At 48.7% G+C, this 12,628-nt stretch overlaps 1 protein-coding gene across 1 annotated transcript; it reads left to right on the top strand.

Annotated features, from left to right (window-relative positions):
• The first annotated feature begins 139 nt into the window (after window positions 1-139).
• NOP2 (NOP2 nucleolar protein) lies at window positions 140-12,182 on the top strand. Its single transcript, XM_055315618.1, has 16 exons — window positions 140-238; window positions 553-662; window positions 3,489-3,534; window positions 3,682-3,770; window positions 3,941-4,188; window positions 5,908-5,963; window positions 6,079-6,235; window positions 6,339-6,536; window positions 6,686-6,775; window positions 7,586-7,673; window positions 7,750-7,890; window positions 8,449-8,588; window positions 8,722-8,811; window positions 8,973-9,095; window positions 9,218-9,446; window positions 11,407-12,182. Exons 2-16 carry the CDS (start codon window positions 557-559, stop codon window positions 12,060-12,062), a joined length of 2,457 nt encoding a protein of 818 aa, XP_055171593.1. The 5' UTR covers window positions 140-238; window positions 553-556; the 3' UTR covers window positions 12,063-12,182.
• The last annotated feature ends 446 nt before the right edge of the window (window positions 12,183-12,628 follow it).

Genomic DNA, 12,628 nt, shown 5'->3' with positions numbered 1-12,628 from the left:
GAGAGCGACTGCAGCGGTCCGCCTCCGAACCTCCTCCCGGGCCCCCCGCCAGCCCAGGCGCGTTCCCAGGGCTGCAGTCCGTTCCGGGTCTGCGCGACTGGAGGAGACCGGAAGAGGCGGGCCGCGAGGTCGGCGCGCCGCCGTGCGCCTGCGTGGAGCGCTTCCTCCGAGCGCGGTGTCGGAACCGTGACCTCGGGGTGCACGTGTTGTGTCGCGCCGCTTCCCCGGACCTTTTCAGGTGAGCCCGGCCTTCGCGCGGGTGTGGGAGAAGTCGGGGAAGGGTGACTGCGCTGATCCAGACTGGGGCGTTGCGAGGGGGACGCCGTACAAACGGCGTGGGACCTAAGGGCCGGGCCGGGCCGGGCCGGGCCGGGCCGAGCCGAGCCGAGCGGGGGATGGAGGTCTGGTCTGGCCGGGAGGCTCCGTTGAGGGAGAGGTGCTGAGTCGAGGCTCCAGGGTGCCCTGTCCCACTCTGATACGCTGAGTCTGCCGTCTCCGTTTCCCTTTCCAACACACGCGACTCTATTCCTCTCCCATTTTTCTTTTCTCCAGAACTATGGGGCGCAAGTTGGACCCCACGAAGAAGGAGAAGCGCGGACCGGGCCGGAAGGCTCGGAAACAGAAGGGTGCTGAGACCGAACTCGCTAGATTCTTGCCTGCAGGTAAGGCTTAGGGCCCCCCCTCTCCTCCCAGGCCTCTAGGTTTTGCACCGTTCTTTCATCTGAATCACATTCTCCTCCGTTTCTCGTCTCTGTATTTATTTTCTGTTCAAAGGGAATTTTCTTTGAATGAGTTACTAGCTTTATACATTTGAAGAGAAACCAGAGTTTGTTGTATGAGTTTTTAGAAAGCCAGTATGAATGGAGGCACCTGGTGGCTTGGTCCGTTAAGCGTCCCACTCTTGATTTTGGCTCAGGTCATGATCTCAGGGTGGTGAGATGGAGCCTCACAGCAGGCTCCCTGCCCAGTGGGGAGTCTGCTTAAGGTTCACTCTCCCCTTACCCACCCCACCCCACCCTCTCTCGCTCGCTCTCAAATAAAAATAAGTGTGAATGAAACACTTATTGTCATCAGCACTTAGAAACTAGGGAAGATGCAGCAGGGACCCAAGTACCCATGCAACGAGAGGTACAGGTTAATACTAGGTTAATACTGAGTAAGGTTATTAGAGGACCTACGCATTTCAAGTTTAAAAAGATTTTAATCTGGGTTTTGGAAAATGGTTGACGTTTTAGTAAGTGGAACTTGGGAAGGGAACAGACCAGTCACATCAACTGCATTGTGGAGGAGGTGAGCATGGGAAGGCACAGATGTGATTCCCATATGGTGAATAACCTATGGCATGGAAGGCTGGGGATGAGAGAAGAGTGGACAGGTAGTTTGTGTTGGGCATTAGATAAAAGATGCAGGTTTTTGAGATACTAGAAAGTGCTAGCACTGGGACACCCGGGTGGCTCAGTTGGTTAAACATCAGACTCTTTTTTTTTTTTTTTTTTTTTAAGATTTATTTATTTATTTATTCATGAGAGACACACAGAGAGAGAGGCAGAGACACAGACAGAGGGAGAAGCAGGCTCCATGCAGGGAGCTCGATGTGGGACGCGATCCAGGGACTCCAGGATCAGGCCCTGGACTGAAGGCGGCGCTAAACTGCTGAGCCATCCGGGCTGCCCTAAACATCAGACTCTTGATGTCCACTCAGGTCATGATCTCAGGGTTGTGGGATCAAGCCCTGCATCAGGCTCCTTGCTCAGCGGGGAGTCTGCTTGAGGATTCTTTCTCTCTTCCCCTCCCCCTGTTCATGCACACTCTCTCCCCCTCTGAAATCTTTCAAAAGTGTTAGCCACTATACTGAATCTGTTGGACATGTTATGTCACCTCAACTGTTCAGAGACATTCTGAAGGAAATGAATGTTGAGAGTTTAAGCAGCTTGGGCATTTATGTTGGACATGTTATGTCACCTCAATGTTCAGAGACATTCTGAAGGAAATGAATGTTGAGAGTTTAAGCAGCTTGGGCATTTGCAAATGACAGGGCTGGCATTTAAGCCTTTTATTTTTTGGAGAATGTATGGAAAACTAGTTACTAAGGTAAAATCTGTGGCTGGTCACTGATTAAATTGAGAATAAAAGAAAGCAGAAGAGGGGATCCCTGGGTGGCTCAGTGGTTTAGCGTCTGCCTTCGGTCCCGGGTATGGTCCCGGAGTCCCGGGATCGGGTCCCGCATCGGGCTCCCTGCGTGGAGCCAGCTTCTCCCTCTGCCTGTGTCTCTGCCTCTCTCTCTCTGTCTCTGAGTAAATAAATAAAATCCTAAAAAAAGAAAAAAAAAAAACAGAAGAGAAGACAATTTTGTTTGTCACATAAATCCATTTGTTGGGATCCCTGGGTGGCGCAGCGGTTTGGCGCCTGCCTTTGGCCCAGGGCGCGATCCTGGAGACCCGGGATCGAGTCCCACGTCGGGCTCCCCGTGCATGGAGCCTGCTTCTCCCTCCGCCTGTGTCTCTGCCTCTCTCTCTGTGTGTGTGTGACTATCATATATAAATAAAAAAAAAAAAAAATAAAAAAAAAAAAATAAAAAAATAAATCCATTTGTTATAGACCAGCAGTGTTTCAGATGGTGGAGCTTCTGCTGGTCCCTCAGTTCCTTCAGTCTTCTGATGGCAGAGTTGACTGCCACAGCAGAAGTGGTGGTATAGGTCCAGGCACCACAGGCTACTCCATATTTATCATCCCATCCCCAATTCAGACCTTCTTGGGGGGTTTAGCCATGTTGCAGCAAACCAGGTCCAAGGCCAGAGAGTAAAGATTAATTTTGAATCTCTCTTGTTACCAGAATGATGGTAATACTATTTACTGAAATCAGAAGTCTGGAGGGAGACCCAGTTTGGATTTGATTGATGAACAACCACATACAGATCATCTCCTTTACATCTCTCATCCAGCTCCTTGTAAAGCTCTGTGGAGCGAATTAGAATCTACACCCTTTCATTAGTGTATATATTTTTTTTTGTAAGATTTTATTTATTTATTTGACAGAGTGAGAGAGCACAAGCAGGGGGAATAGCAGAGGAAGAGGGAAAAGCAGACTCCTTGCTGAGCCGGGAGCCCAACTCAGGGCTCAATTCCAGGACCCTGAGATCTGAGATCATGATCTGAGCCACAGGCAGAAGCTCAGCGGACCGAGCCATCCAGATGCCCCTAATTAGTGTATTCTTTCTCTACATTTATTTTCACTTCTAATTTTTTTTAAAAGATATGTTTATTTATTCACGAGAGACACAGAGAGAGGCAGAAACACAGGCAGAGGAGAAGCAGGCTATGTTCGGGGAGCCTGATGTGGGACTCCATCCTGGCATTCCGGAATCATGCTGAGTCGAAGGCAGACGCTTAACCACTGAGCCACCCAGGCACCCCTCTCTTCTAATGTTCTTTTTCATTTTCTCTGTAACCTATTGTTCTGCTTCTCTCTTTTTTTTAAAAAAATACAGCTGGTGATGAAAATTCTAAGAGGCTATCTAGTCGTGCTCGGAAGAGGTGAGTGTGGTTGTGCAGGTTTACCTGGATTAAATTGGTACTGCCTATCTTTAGTCCCATGATCACATGTGGAAAGGGCTGTTTGGGGACTGTCACATTTCAGTGGCAGAGCCTAGAGGTATGTTCCATTTCCTCACTTCTTTTCAGGGCAGCCAAGAGGAGATTGGGCTCTGCTGAATCCCTTGCGATGCATAAGTTCCCTGGGGCCAAACCATTGCCTGGAAAACTACCCAAAGGTCAGTGAGTATAGGAGCTGTGTGCTCTATGACGAGTCCGCTGGATTCTGGGTAGGAAAGGCCTTGCTGGGCATTTCTGGAGAGAAAGAAACAGGACATCTTTAGGAATAGAAAGTGTAGGTTCCATCAGTGTGTGGCTGCCGTCAGTCCATAATTCCTCAAACCCTTAGGAATCTCTGGAGGAGCTGTCCAGACACCTGGTAAGAAGGGAGCCCAGCCCTTGCATCACGGTACTCAAGGCAAGAAGCGTCCAGCACTGACCCATAGCAGTGAGGAGGAAGAGGTGGAGGAGGAAGACTCTGAAGAGGATGGTGTGCTGAACCAGGGGGACCTCTGGGGCTCTGAGGACAGTGATGCTGATATGATAGATGACTATGGCGCCGACTCCGACTCAGAGGGCGAGGATGAAGATGGAGAGGTGAGCTTTAGTTCTCTGGGTGTTGAGGAAGGGATCCTTGCCTTTTAGTCTTTCCAGGTCCTTGAGACTCAGTGACAAGGATGAGCTGAGTAGAGAAAAGGGGTTTTAGCATTCCATCATTGTTTTCCTGTCATCTGTGTTTGCTCAATGCACACAAAAGTGTAGAAAAGCCGTAGGATTGATCATTTTGAAATACGAGACTCCTCAGTGCTGGTGAGGACCTGGTCAGGTGGATACTTGCCCCACTGAGGGGACTAGAGAGCGTACATAGTTTTTTAGTGAAGCATTTGGTGTCTGAGAACCTTGGAGAGTTTCTTCCTTTTGACCTAGTAATTCTGTTTCAGAGGAGGATCCAGAGTATGGACAGATTTATTGACTGGGGTGTAAGAAGTTATTTATGTAGGATTGCCTGGCTGGCCAGTCAGTAGAGCATGGGACTCTTGGTCTTGGGAGTGTAGGTTTAAGCCCCATGTTGGGTATAGGGATTACTTTTAAAAAGGGAGGAGTTCTTTATGTATTATTATAGTTAGTATATGAATATGTTAGGAAAACTCAGGTGATACAAGGTTGTTTTTTGTTTTTTTTTTGTTTTTTTTTTTTGATGAAAACAAAGTTCACATTTGCACCTTTTTCCTAGACTGCCTTTTCTCTACAGAGTTACTATCAGGAGATTTGCAGGCACCCTGTGGACTATAATGCTCCAAACTCTGGAAGCTGCCAAAATACCCAATATGCTTAAGTAAATTTTAATTTCTTTATACGCTAAGTTAGAGTATAAAGAAGCTTATAACTAACTAATAAGTTAACATTTGGCTATTATGTCTATGAAAGTGCTGGTGATCTGTGACTGAGAAAGGGCAGGAAACAAATTTGAAGATGCACTGGGTGGCTCAGTCAGCTAAGTTTTGCCTTTGGCTCAGGTCACGATCCTGGGATCTTGGAATCGAGTCCCTCGTCAGGCTCCCTGCTCAATGGGGAGTCTGCTTCTTCCTCCCCACTGCTTATGCGCATGTGTTTTTTTTTTTTCTCTCAAATGAATAAATAAAAGCTTTTTAAAAAATTTATTCATTTGAGAGACAGAGCACATGCATGTGTGGGAGCAGGGAGAGAGGCTGAGGGAGAGAATCAGACTCCTGAGTGGGGCTCAGTCTTAACTACCTTGAGATCATTGACATGAGCTGAAATCAGGAGTCAGCTGCTCAACCAACTGAGCCACACAGGCATGCCCCAGGTTCTGAGCTTTTTAAGGAGAAGGGAACTACACACAAAAGTTGAACAGTTTTGGTGAAACCCCTTGATCCGTTACTTAGTTGCAGAAATGGTCAATATTGTACCAATCTGGGGATCCCTGGGTGGCTCAGCGGTTTGGCGCCTGCCTTTGGCCCAGGGCGCGATCCTGGAGTCCTGGGATTGAGTCCTGCGCCGGGATCGAGTCCCGCGTTGGGCTCCTGGCATGGGGCCTGCTTCTTCCTCCTCCTGTGTCTCTGCCTCTCTCTCTCTCTCTCTCTCTCTCTCTCTCTCTCTCTCTGTGTCTATCATAAATAAATAAATCTTAAAAAAAAAAAATACTGTACCAATCTCACATTTCACTTCTTTAGGTTCCATGCTTCTGAGAGGGTACTTTTGCGTTTAGGAAATGATAAAATACAGAGATAAAATACTACCTGGGAGGGTAGGAGGGTAGGCTTTGCATTACTAGCCCCTTGTCTCTTTTTTCAGCTGCTGCCCATTGAGAGGGCTGCTCAGAAGCAAAAGGTTCAGGAGGCTGTGGCTGGGTAAGTTTTAGAAACTCTTAAGATGGAGACCAGGCAACAGCTGGGGTGAAAGAATTGAGGGAGGAGCTGGTGTCTATTTTATTCTGTGAATCCTTGTTTCTGAACCTGTTTCTAGGGGCCAGTGGAGTGAGGAGGAGACTGAGGAGGAAGAGGAGAAAGGGTCCCTTCAGTCATGCCCCCAAAAGGATGATGAGACAGAGGGGGGCCTTCAGATCAATGTGGATGAGGAGGAGTCCTTTGTGCTGCCCCTTCCTGGGGAGATGGAGCAGGATATCCTTCCAGTGCTGGGTGAGGGGTAGGGGAAAGGTGCTTGTGAGAGGGGATTTCCAGGCTCTGGACATCATGAAACAGTACAGTTCCTTAACACATCCACATGCCCAGGCTCCAGACTTGCAACGGATTCACAAGCGCATCCAGGATATAGTGGGAGTGCTGCGTGATTTTGGGACTCAGCGGGAGGAAGGTCGGTCTCGTTCTGAGTATCTGCACCGGCTTCAGAAGGATCTGGCCACTTATTACTCCTATGGAGACTTCCTACTTGGCAAGCTTATGGACCTTTTTCCTCTGTCTGAGGTACTGAAGTGCTAATCTAATGCCCCTTCTTTTCTTTTCTCACCCTCTCAATCTTACCATGTGTGAGGAAGGCAGCCTCCTTCGTCTTTCCTCTTCCAGCTAAGCTCCTTGGCCAGCCTGACTTGCTCCCTGCCATTTTGCTTTCCCAGCTGCTGGAGTTCTTAGAAGCTAATGAGGTGCCTCGGCCCATCACCCTCAGGACCAATACCTTGAAAACCCGACGTCGAGACCTCGCTCAGGTAAGGGATGGATTTGAGATTTTTGTTTTGTTATCTCAGGGGGGTGTTGACTTCTAACCGCAGAGACTCCCCTAACTGACTTAGATGGGGGTTGAGGAGTGGGCTGTTAGTACCTAAGCATTTCTTGGTCAGGCATGATCCAAAGGCAAACTCAGGTAGGCCTAGTGTCATACTGGATTTATCTGACTGGCTTGGGGCCCGGGAACTCTGAAGTGGGAACTTGTCCCTTTAGCTTGTGCTCCCTGTGAAAGGGTTGAGATGCTGCATCAGGATTAAAGTTCTGCTGCCTCAGAACAAAATGGAAGTTACCTGCTTTTTAGATCATTGAGGGGCTGGTGAAACTGATTCTTGCCCCCACACATGCACAAACAGTATTTTAAACTCACCGTTTTAGAGGGTTCAGGGGTCCTATGTTAAATACTGGTGTTCTATGGTCACTGGCAGAACCCTGTGTGTAGTCTTCCTGGTGTGAATGTAACCTACCTGATCCTTATCTTTAATGTGATATAGCCGGTGACGTTATATTTTATAGTGGTAAGGGGGACTGAGCCTACTGGAACATCAGAGTTCAGTTCCATGAAACCAAAGGACAGGAGCTGGCAGTCTGCTCCATTCAGATAGAGTTCAGGCCTTGAGTTAGAGCCTAAGGCTAAGGGAAAGGACGTCATGGGGTGATATAGGAGAGGCTGCAGTCAAAGATTCTATGATGATTTTGTTGTAACTCAGTAGAACAGTATTTTTATATTTCCACCTGTTTTCTGGATACGGTAGCCTACGAGGTTATAAGATCTTTATCTTTCTTATTTTCAGGCGCTAATTAACCGTGGAGTTAACCTGGATCCTCTGGGCAAGTGGTCAAAGACTGGACTAGTGGTATATGATTCTTCTGTGCCCATTGGTAAGTATCCCCTGCCCGATAGCCCCTTTGCCCCTGCCCATGTCCCAGCATGTCACTGACTGGTCCTCCTCCACAGGTGCTACCCCCGAGTACCTGGCTGGGTACTATATGCTTCAGGGAGCCTCCAGTATGTTGCCGGTCATGGCCTTGGCACCCCAAGAACACGAACGGATCTTGGACATGTGTTGTGCCCCTGGAGGAAAGACTAGCTACATAGGTATGAGAAAGGCAGCCATCTGGCTCTGCTTTTCTAAGTAAATGAGGTCGTTGACTCTTTGGTGCTCAAGAAAACAGTGCACAAGCAACTAGCAGAAAAGTGAAGAGTACAGACTCTGGATTTGGCCTGGGTTCCAGCCCTTTGTACCACTAAGTACCCATATGACCACGGACAAGCCTCTGGTCTTGTCTTACTGTGTGAAATGGGGCAACCGTGCTTGGCTTGGCAGTTATATTATACTTGAATTGTCGGGGTTGAGTTATGTTTTAGAAGTCCTTAGCAAAGTGTTCAGCATATAGCTAGTTATAGTCATTTTATTAAGCTATTATCATTTAAGTAAGTTAGTCTGGAGGACCAAAAAGATGCTTGGTAACTGAAAAACACCACACTGGCAGTCTTACTCATCAGAGGGTGCAGGTCTAGATCTGTCCTGTAGACCATGGGGAGGAGGCCTATTCACAGTAAAGTTGCCTTGAAGTGGTGAGAATTCACCACTTCACATGGATTTTTGGGCTGGAGGGTGGCTGGCTGGTGAGCACCATGCCTCTCTCCCTTCAGCCCAGCTGATGAAGAACACAGGTGTGATTCTTGCCAACGATGCCAATGCTGAGCGGCTCAAGAGTGTCGTGGGTAATCTGCACCGGTTGGGAGTCACCAACACCATCATCAGCCACTACGATGGGCGCCAGTTCCCCAAGGTGTGGCTCCCCTCTGTGTGTCTTCTAGTTTGCCTGTCCCCTTCTTGACTTCAGTGTTGAAACTTGCCCCTGGAAAATAATGGTGTGATATGGACCACCAAAAACACCTAATTAACCTATCCTTTTTCCCCAGGTGGTGGGGGGCTTTGACCGAGTACTTTTGGATGCTCCTTGTAGTGGTACTGGGGTCATCTCCAAAGACCCAGCCGTGAAGACTAACAAGGTGAGGTGTTGGGGGGGTGGGGCTAAGAGTGAGTGTGGGGGCTGGCTGAGAAGTCTTGGCCTAGTCCTTGCAAGCTGGGATGGGAGGTTGAGGCTCACCTCTTTTCCTGAGGCTGGCTTGTGACATTTTGACACCCTTCTATCGGTCTCTCCTTGGGATAGGATGAGAAGGACATCTTGCGCTGTGCTCACCTTCAGAAGGAGTTGCTCCTGAGTGCTATTGACTCCGTCAATGCTACCTCCAAGACAGGAGGCTACCTTGTATACTGTACCTGTTCGATCATGGTGAGGCCTCTGTTGTGGCGGAGCTCAGGGGACAGGGCCAGGAGGCTGTTGACCCCTTAGAGCTCCCTTCAGCTCCAGCTCTACTTTTCCTTCTCTCTTCCTTGTCTCCTTGATGTATCCAGGTGGAAGAGAATGAGTGGGTGGTAGACTATGCCCTGAAAAAGAGGAACGTGCGGTTGGTGCCCACAGGTTTAGACTTTGGCCAGGAGGGTTTTACTCGCTTTCGAGAAAGGCGCTTCCACCCTACCCTGCGTTCTACCCGCCGCTTCTACCCTCATACCCACAATATGGATGGTTTCTTTATTGCCAAGTTCAAGAAATTCTCTAATTCTATCCCCCAGTCCCAGACAGGTAAGCATACTCTGCCCTTTCTGCCCTTCTTCACCACCTTTGCTCTTTCTACCTTTTAGGAGGTGTATGACTGCAGGGAAGGGAGGGATTTCTGCCTCTTTCATTCCAGTCAGAATCGTTCCAGAGCCTGGACCCCATTTGAGTATATGTTAAAGAATTCGTGCGACTGGGAACCTTTTCCTTGATCCTGCCAAGTGGCTGCAGTCTTTGGGCACTAAATGCATTCCCAGTACAGTTGTGGTTTCTTTTCCTTCTTGGCCAAGGGTTGCCTTCCTGGTAATAGACCTCAGCAGAGGTCCAGCATTGTCAGCACCGGGTTGGCACAAGACTCCTCTGGACTATTAGAGGTTCTTTGAGCCCATCACACTAATTGCAGATCTTTTTCTCAACCATCTTGAGTCTGGCCTAGATCTCGGAGAAGGGTGGGGTTTTCTGGAACAGGCTTCAGAGTTCTGCCAGCTGGGATATAAGCCTAGGTTTAGTCTTTTTTTTTTTTAAGATTTTATTTATTCATGAGAGACACAGAAAGAGAGGCAGAGACATAGGCAGAGGGAGAAGCAGGCTCCATGCAGGGAGCCCAATGTGGGACTCAATCCCGGAACTCCGGGATCATGCCCTGAGCCAAAGGCAGACAGAGATTCAACCGATGAGCCACCCAGGCGTCCCTAAACCTAGGTTTAGTTGGAAGAGGGAGAGGTGAGTTCTCTGAATACAAACTGTGACTGAGTTGATTTCTTTTTTAAGTTTACTTATTTATGTAATCTCTACGCCCAACATGAATTGAATTCTTGATCCTGAGATTGAGTCGCATGACTGCAATTTTTTTTCTTTATAAATAATGGTCCTCACAAAAGTCAAATCTGAACGTTAAGGGGAACCGTAAGAACTAGCAAAATTTGCTGTAACTTTATTTTTATTTTTGTTTTAATTTTATTTGTTTAATCATGAAAGACACACAGAGAGAGAGGCACAGGCACAGGAAGAGGGAGAAGCAGGCTCTGTGCAGGGAGCCTGACGTGGGACTCGATCCCGGGTCTCCAGGATCACGCCCTGGGCCAAAGGTGGCACTAAACCGCTGAGCCACCGGGGCTGCCCTTGCTGTAACTTTAAAAGTACATATTTAGGGACTCCTGGGTGGCTCAGGAGTTGAGCATCTGCCTTTGGCTCAGGGTGTGATCCTAGAGTCCCAGGATCGAGTCCTGCGTCGGGCTCCCTGCATGGAGCCTGCTTCTCTCTCTGCCTCTGCCTTTCTCTGTCTCTCATGAATGAATAAATAAAATCTTAAAAAAGTACTTAATGTCATTTCTCATTTGTGCCTTACTAGCCTGTTTCTAGTTGCTGGGTATGACTTATTTTCTTGCATCTCATCAAAATCTGCATAAACAAAAAACACCATCAGACTGGTCTTTGATTAAAAAAGAAAAAGCCCAGTGCCTCAGTTTATTCAAGGTTCACCTCCTCCTCAAGAGTGTCATGTGACCTGTCCTGAAGGGGGCACAGCTTCCTCTGAAAACCTTTTTGCCCAAGGATGGATAATCTCTTCCTTTTTATTTATTTTTTTGATCCCTTTCTCTAATACAAGATTCAGATGTGACTTGAATAAAGGCCAGGTAATATTAAGTAATACGGATCTAGATAGAGTACTTTTTTTTTTTTTTAAGATGTTATTTATTCATTCATGAGAGACACAGGCAGAGGGAGAAGCAGGCTCCATGCAGGGAGCCCGACATGGGACTCGATCCCAGGTCTCCAGGATCAGGCCCTGGGCCGAAGGCAGGCTCTAAACCGCTGAGCCACCCAGGGATCCCAAGATAGTGTACTCTTACGCCAACTACGTGGCATATTTGGCCATTAGTAGGCAGTTTCCTTATCTTGATACTGGTACTAACTTCCTCTAGTAATGATCAGGAACCAGTGGTGAGGCCCATTTTCTTAAACCACATGTTTCATTTTAACTTAGGAAATTCTGCAGCTTCCACCCCTACAAGCCTAGACTTGCCTGAGGTGAAGGGCCAGGTGACCCCCAAACCTGAGGGCAGCAGCCAGCCTGCCAAGAAGGCCAGAGTGGCTATGAAAGCAAAGCAGCAGTTGCAGAAACGGCAACATCCCAAAAAGGCCTCTTTCCAGAAGCAGAATGGCATCTCCAAAGGGACAGACTCAGGATTGTCCACTGTATCTTGTGACACAAAGTCCCAAGCTTCTTCCAAGCTCCAGGACAGCAGTCAGCCAGCTCAAGAGATCAGGGGACCAAAGGTGACTAAGAAACTAAAGCAACAATCAGCTACGCTGCTATCCTCCAAGAAGGTTGCCTTCCGGAAGCTGAATGGCCCTCCTAAGGGCATGGACACAGAAGTGCCTGTGCTATCCCTTTCCAAGACCCAGGACACACTCAAGCCTGAGGACTGTGATCAGTCCCTTAGAAGCACCAGAGGGACCAAGAAAGTAAAGCAGCAGTTGCCAGCACAGCTTTCCAAGAGAGCTGCCTTCCGGAAACAGAATGGCACCCCCGAGGGACCTGAGACTCCCGTCATGTCCCCCCTTGATTCCAGCCAGCCCCCACCAGCAAAGAGGAGAAAATCTCAGTCCAGAGGCAGCAGCCATCCAGTGTTGTCTTAGATGAATTGCTGGTACTTGACTGGGGTGGCTTACTGCTCTTGGCACAGGGTTGGAACTCTTAACCTCTGTGAGGCTGGTGTCCCCACTGCATATGAAATCTAATACACATTTTATATATAATCTCTGGCCACTGTGTGTTTTTTGAGGGGACTGGGTACTGGCTTTGTTGCTTGAAGAGTAGTGGCGGGAGGGTGGGGCAGGGCCCCTCTGAAGAGAGAAAATAATGTAGTCTACTGAGAAATGAGTTTCAGGCTCTTGGGCTCCCTGTCTCCTCAGGGGCTCAGGGTCTGGAGTCAGTTTGGATTCTGGGGAGAGGAGGGTAATGGGGGTGTAGAGGGATGGGCATCCTGCCAGAACCCATGGAGTAGCAAAGGACCTGGATTTTCTTCCTCTGTGCCATCCTGGCTTGCAGGCATGGACTGGGGTCCGCCAGCCTCAGACCCGGAAAGATCCCGGGGCCAGCTTCCAGCCCGGCCGTTCATTGGCTTCCTCTCTCCCCTGCCCCGCCCCCGTGACCTCTGCCCCTACCGCCGGGCCGTCTGATTGGTTGCCCCGCGTCCGCCTGG

The sequence above is a fragment of the Nyctereutes procyonoides genome, unplaced genomic scaffold (genome assembly GCF_905146905.1).
Source record: "Nyctereutes procyonoides isolate TBG_1078 unplaced genomic scaffold, NYPRO_anot_genome, whole genome shotgun sequence".
Classification (NCBI taxonomy): domain Eukaryota; kingdom Metazoa; phylum Chordata; class Mammalia; order Carnivora; family Canidae; genus Nyctereutes; species Nyctereutes procyonoides.
This window is presented reverse-complemented; position numbering and strand designations above follow the sequence as displayed.

Coding starts and splice junctions, on each gene's coding strand:
- NOP2 (XM_055315618.1), top strand. CDS start 557: ATGGGGCGCAAGTTGGACCCCACGAAGAAGGAGAAGCGCGGACCGGGC. Junction 3,535..3,681: donor TCTAGTCGTGCTCGGAAGAG/GTGAGTGTGGTT, acceptor ACTTCTTTTCAG/GGCAGCCAAGAGGAGATTGG. Junction 7,674..7,749: donor TGATTCTTCTGTGCCCATTG/GTAAGTATCCCC, acceptor CCTCCTCCACAG/GTGCTACCCCCGAGTACCTG.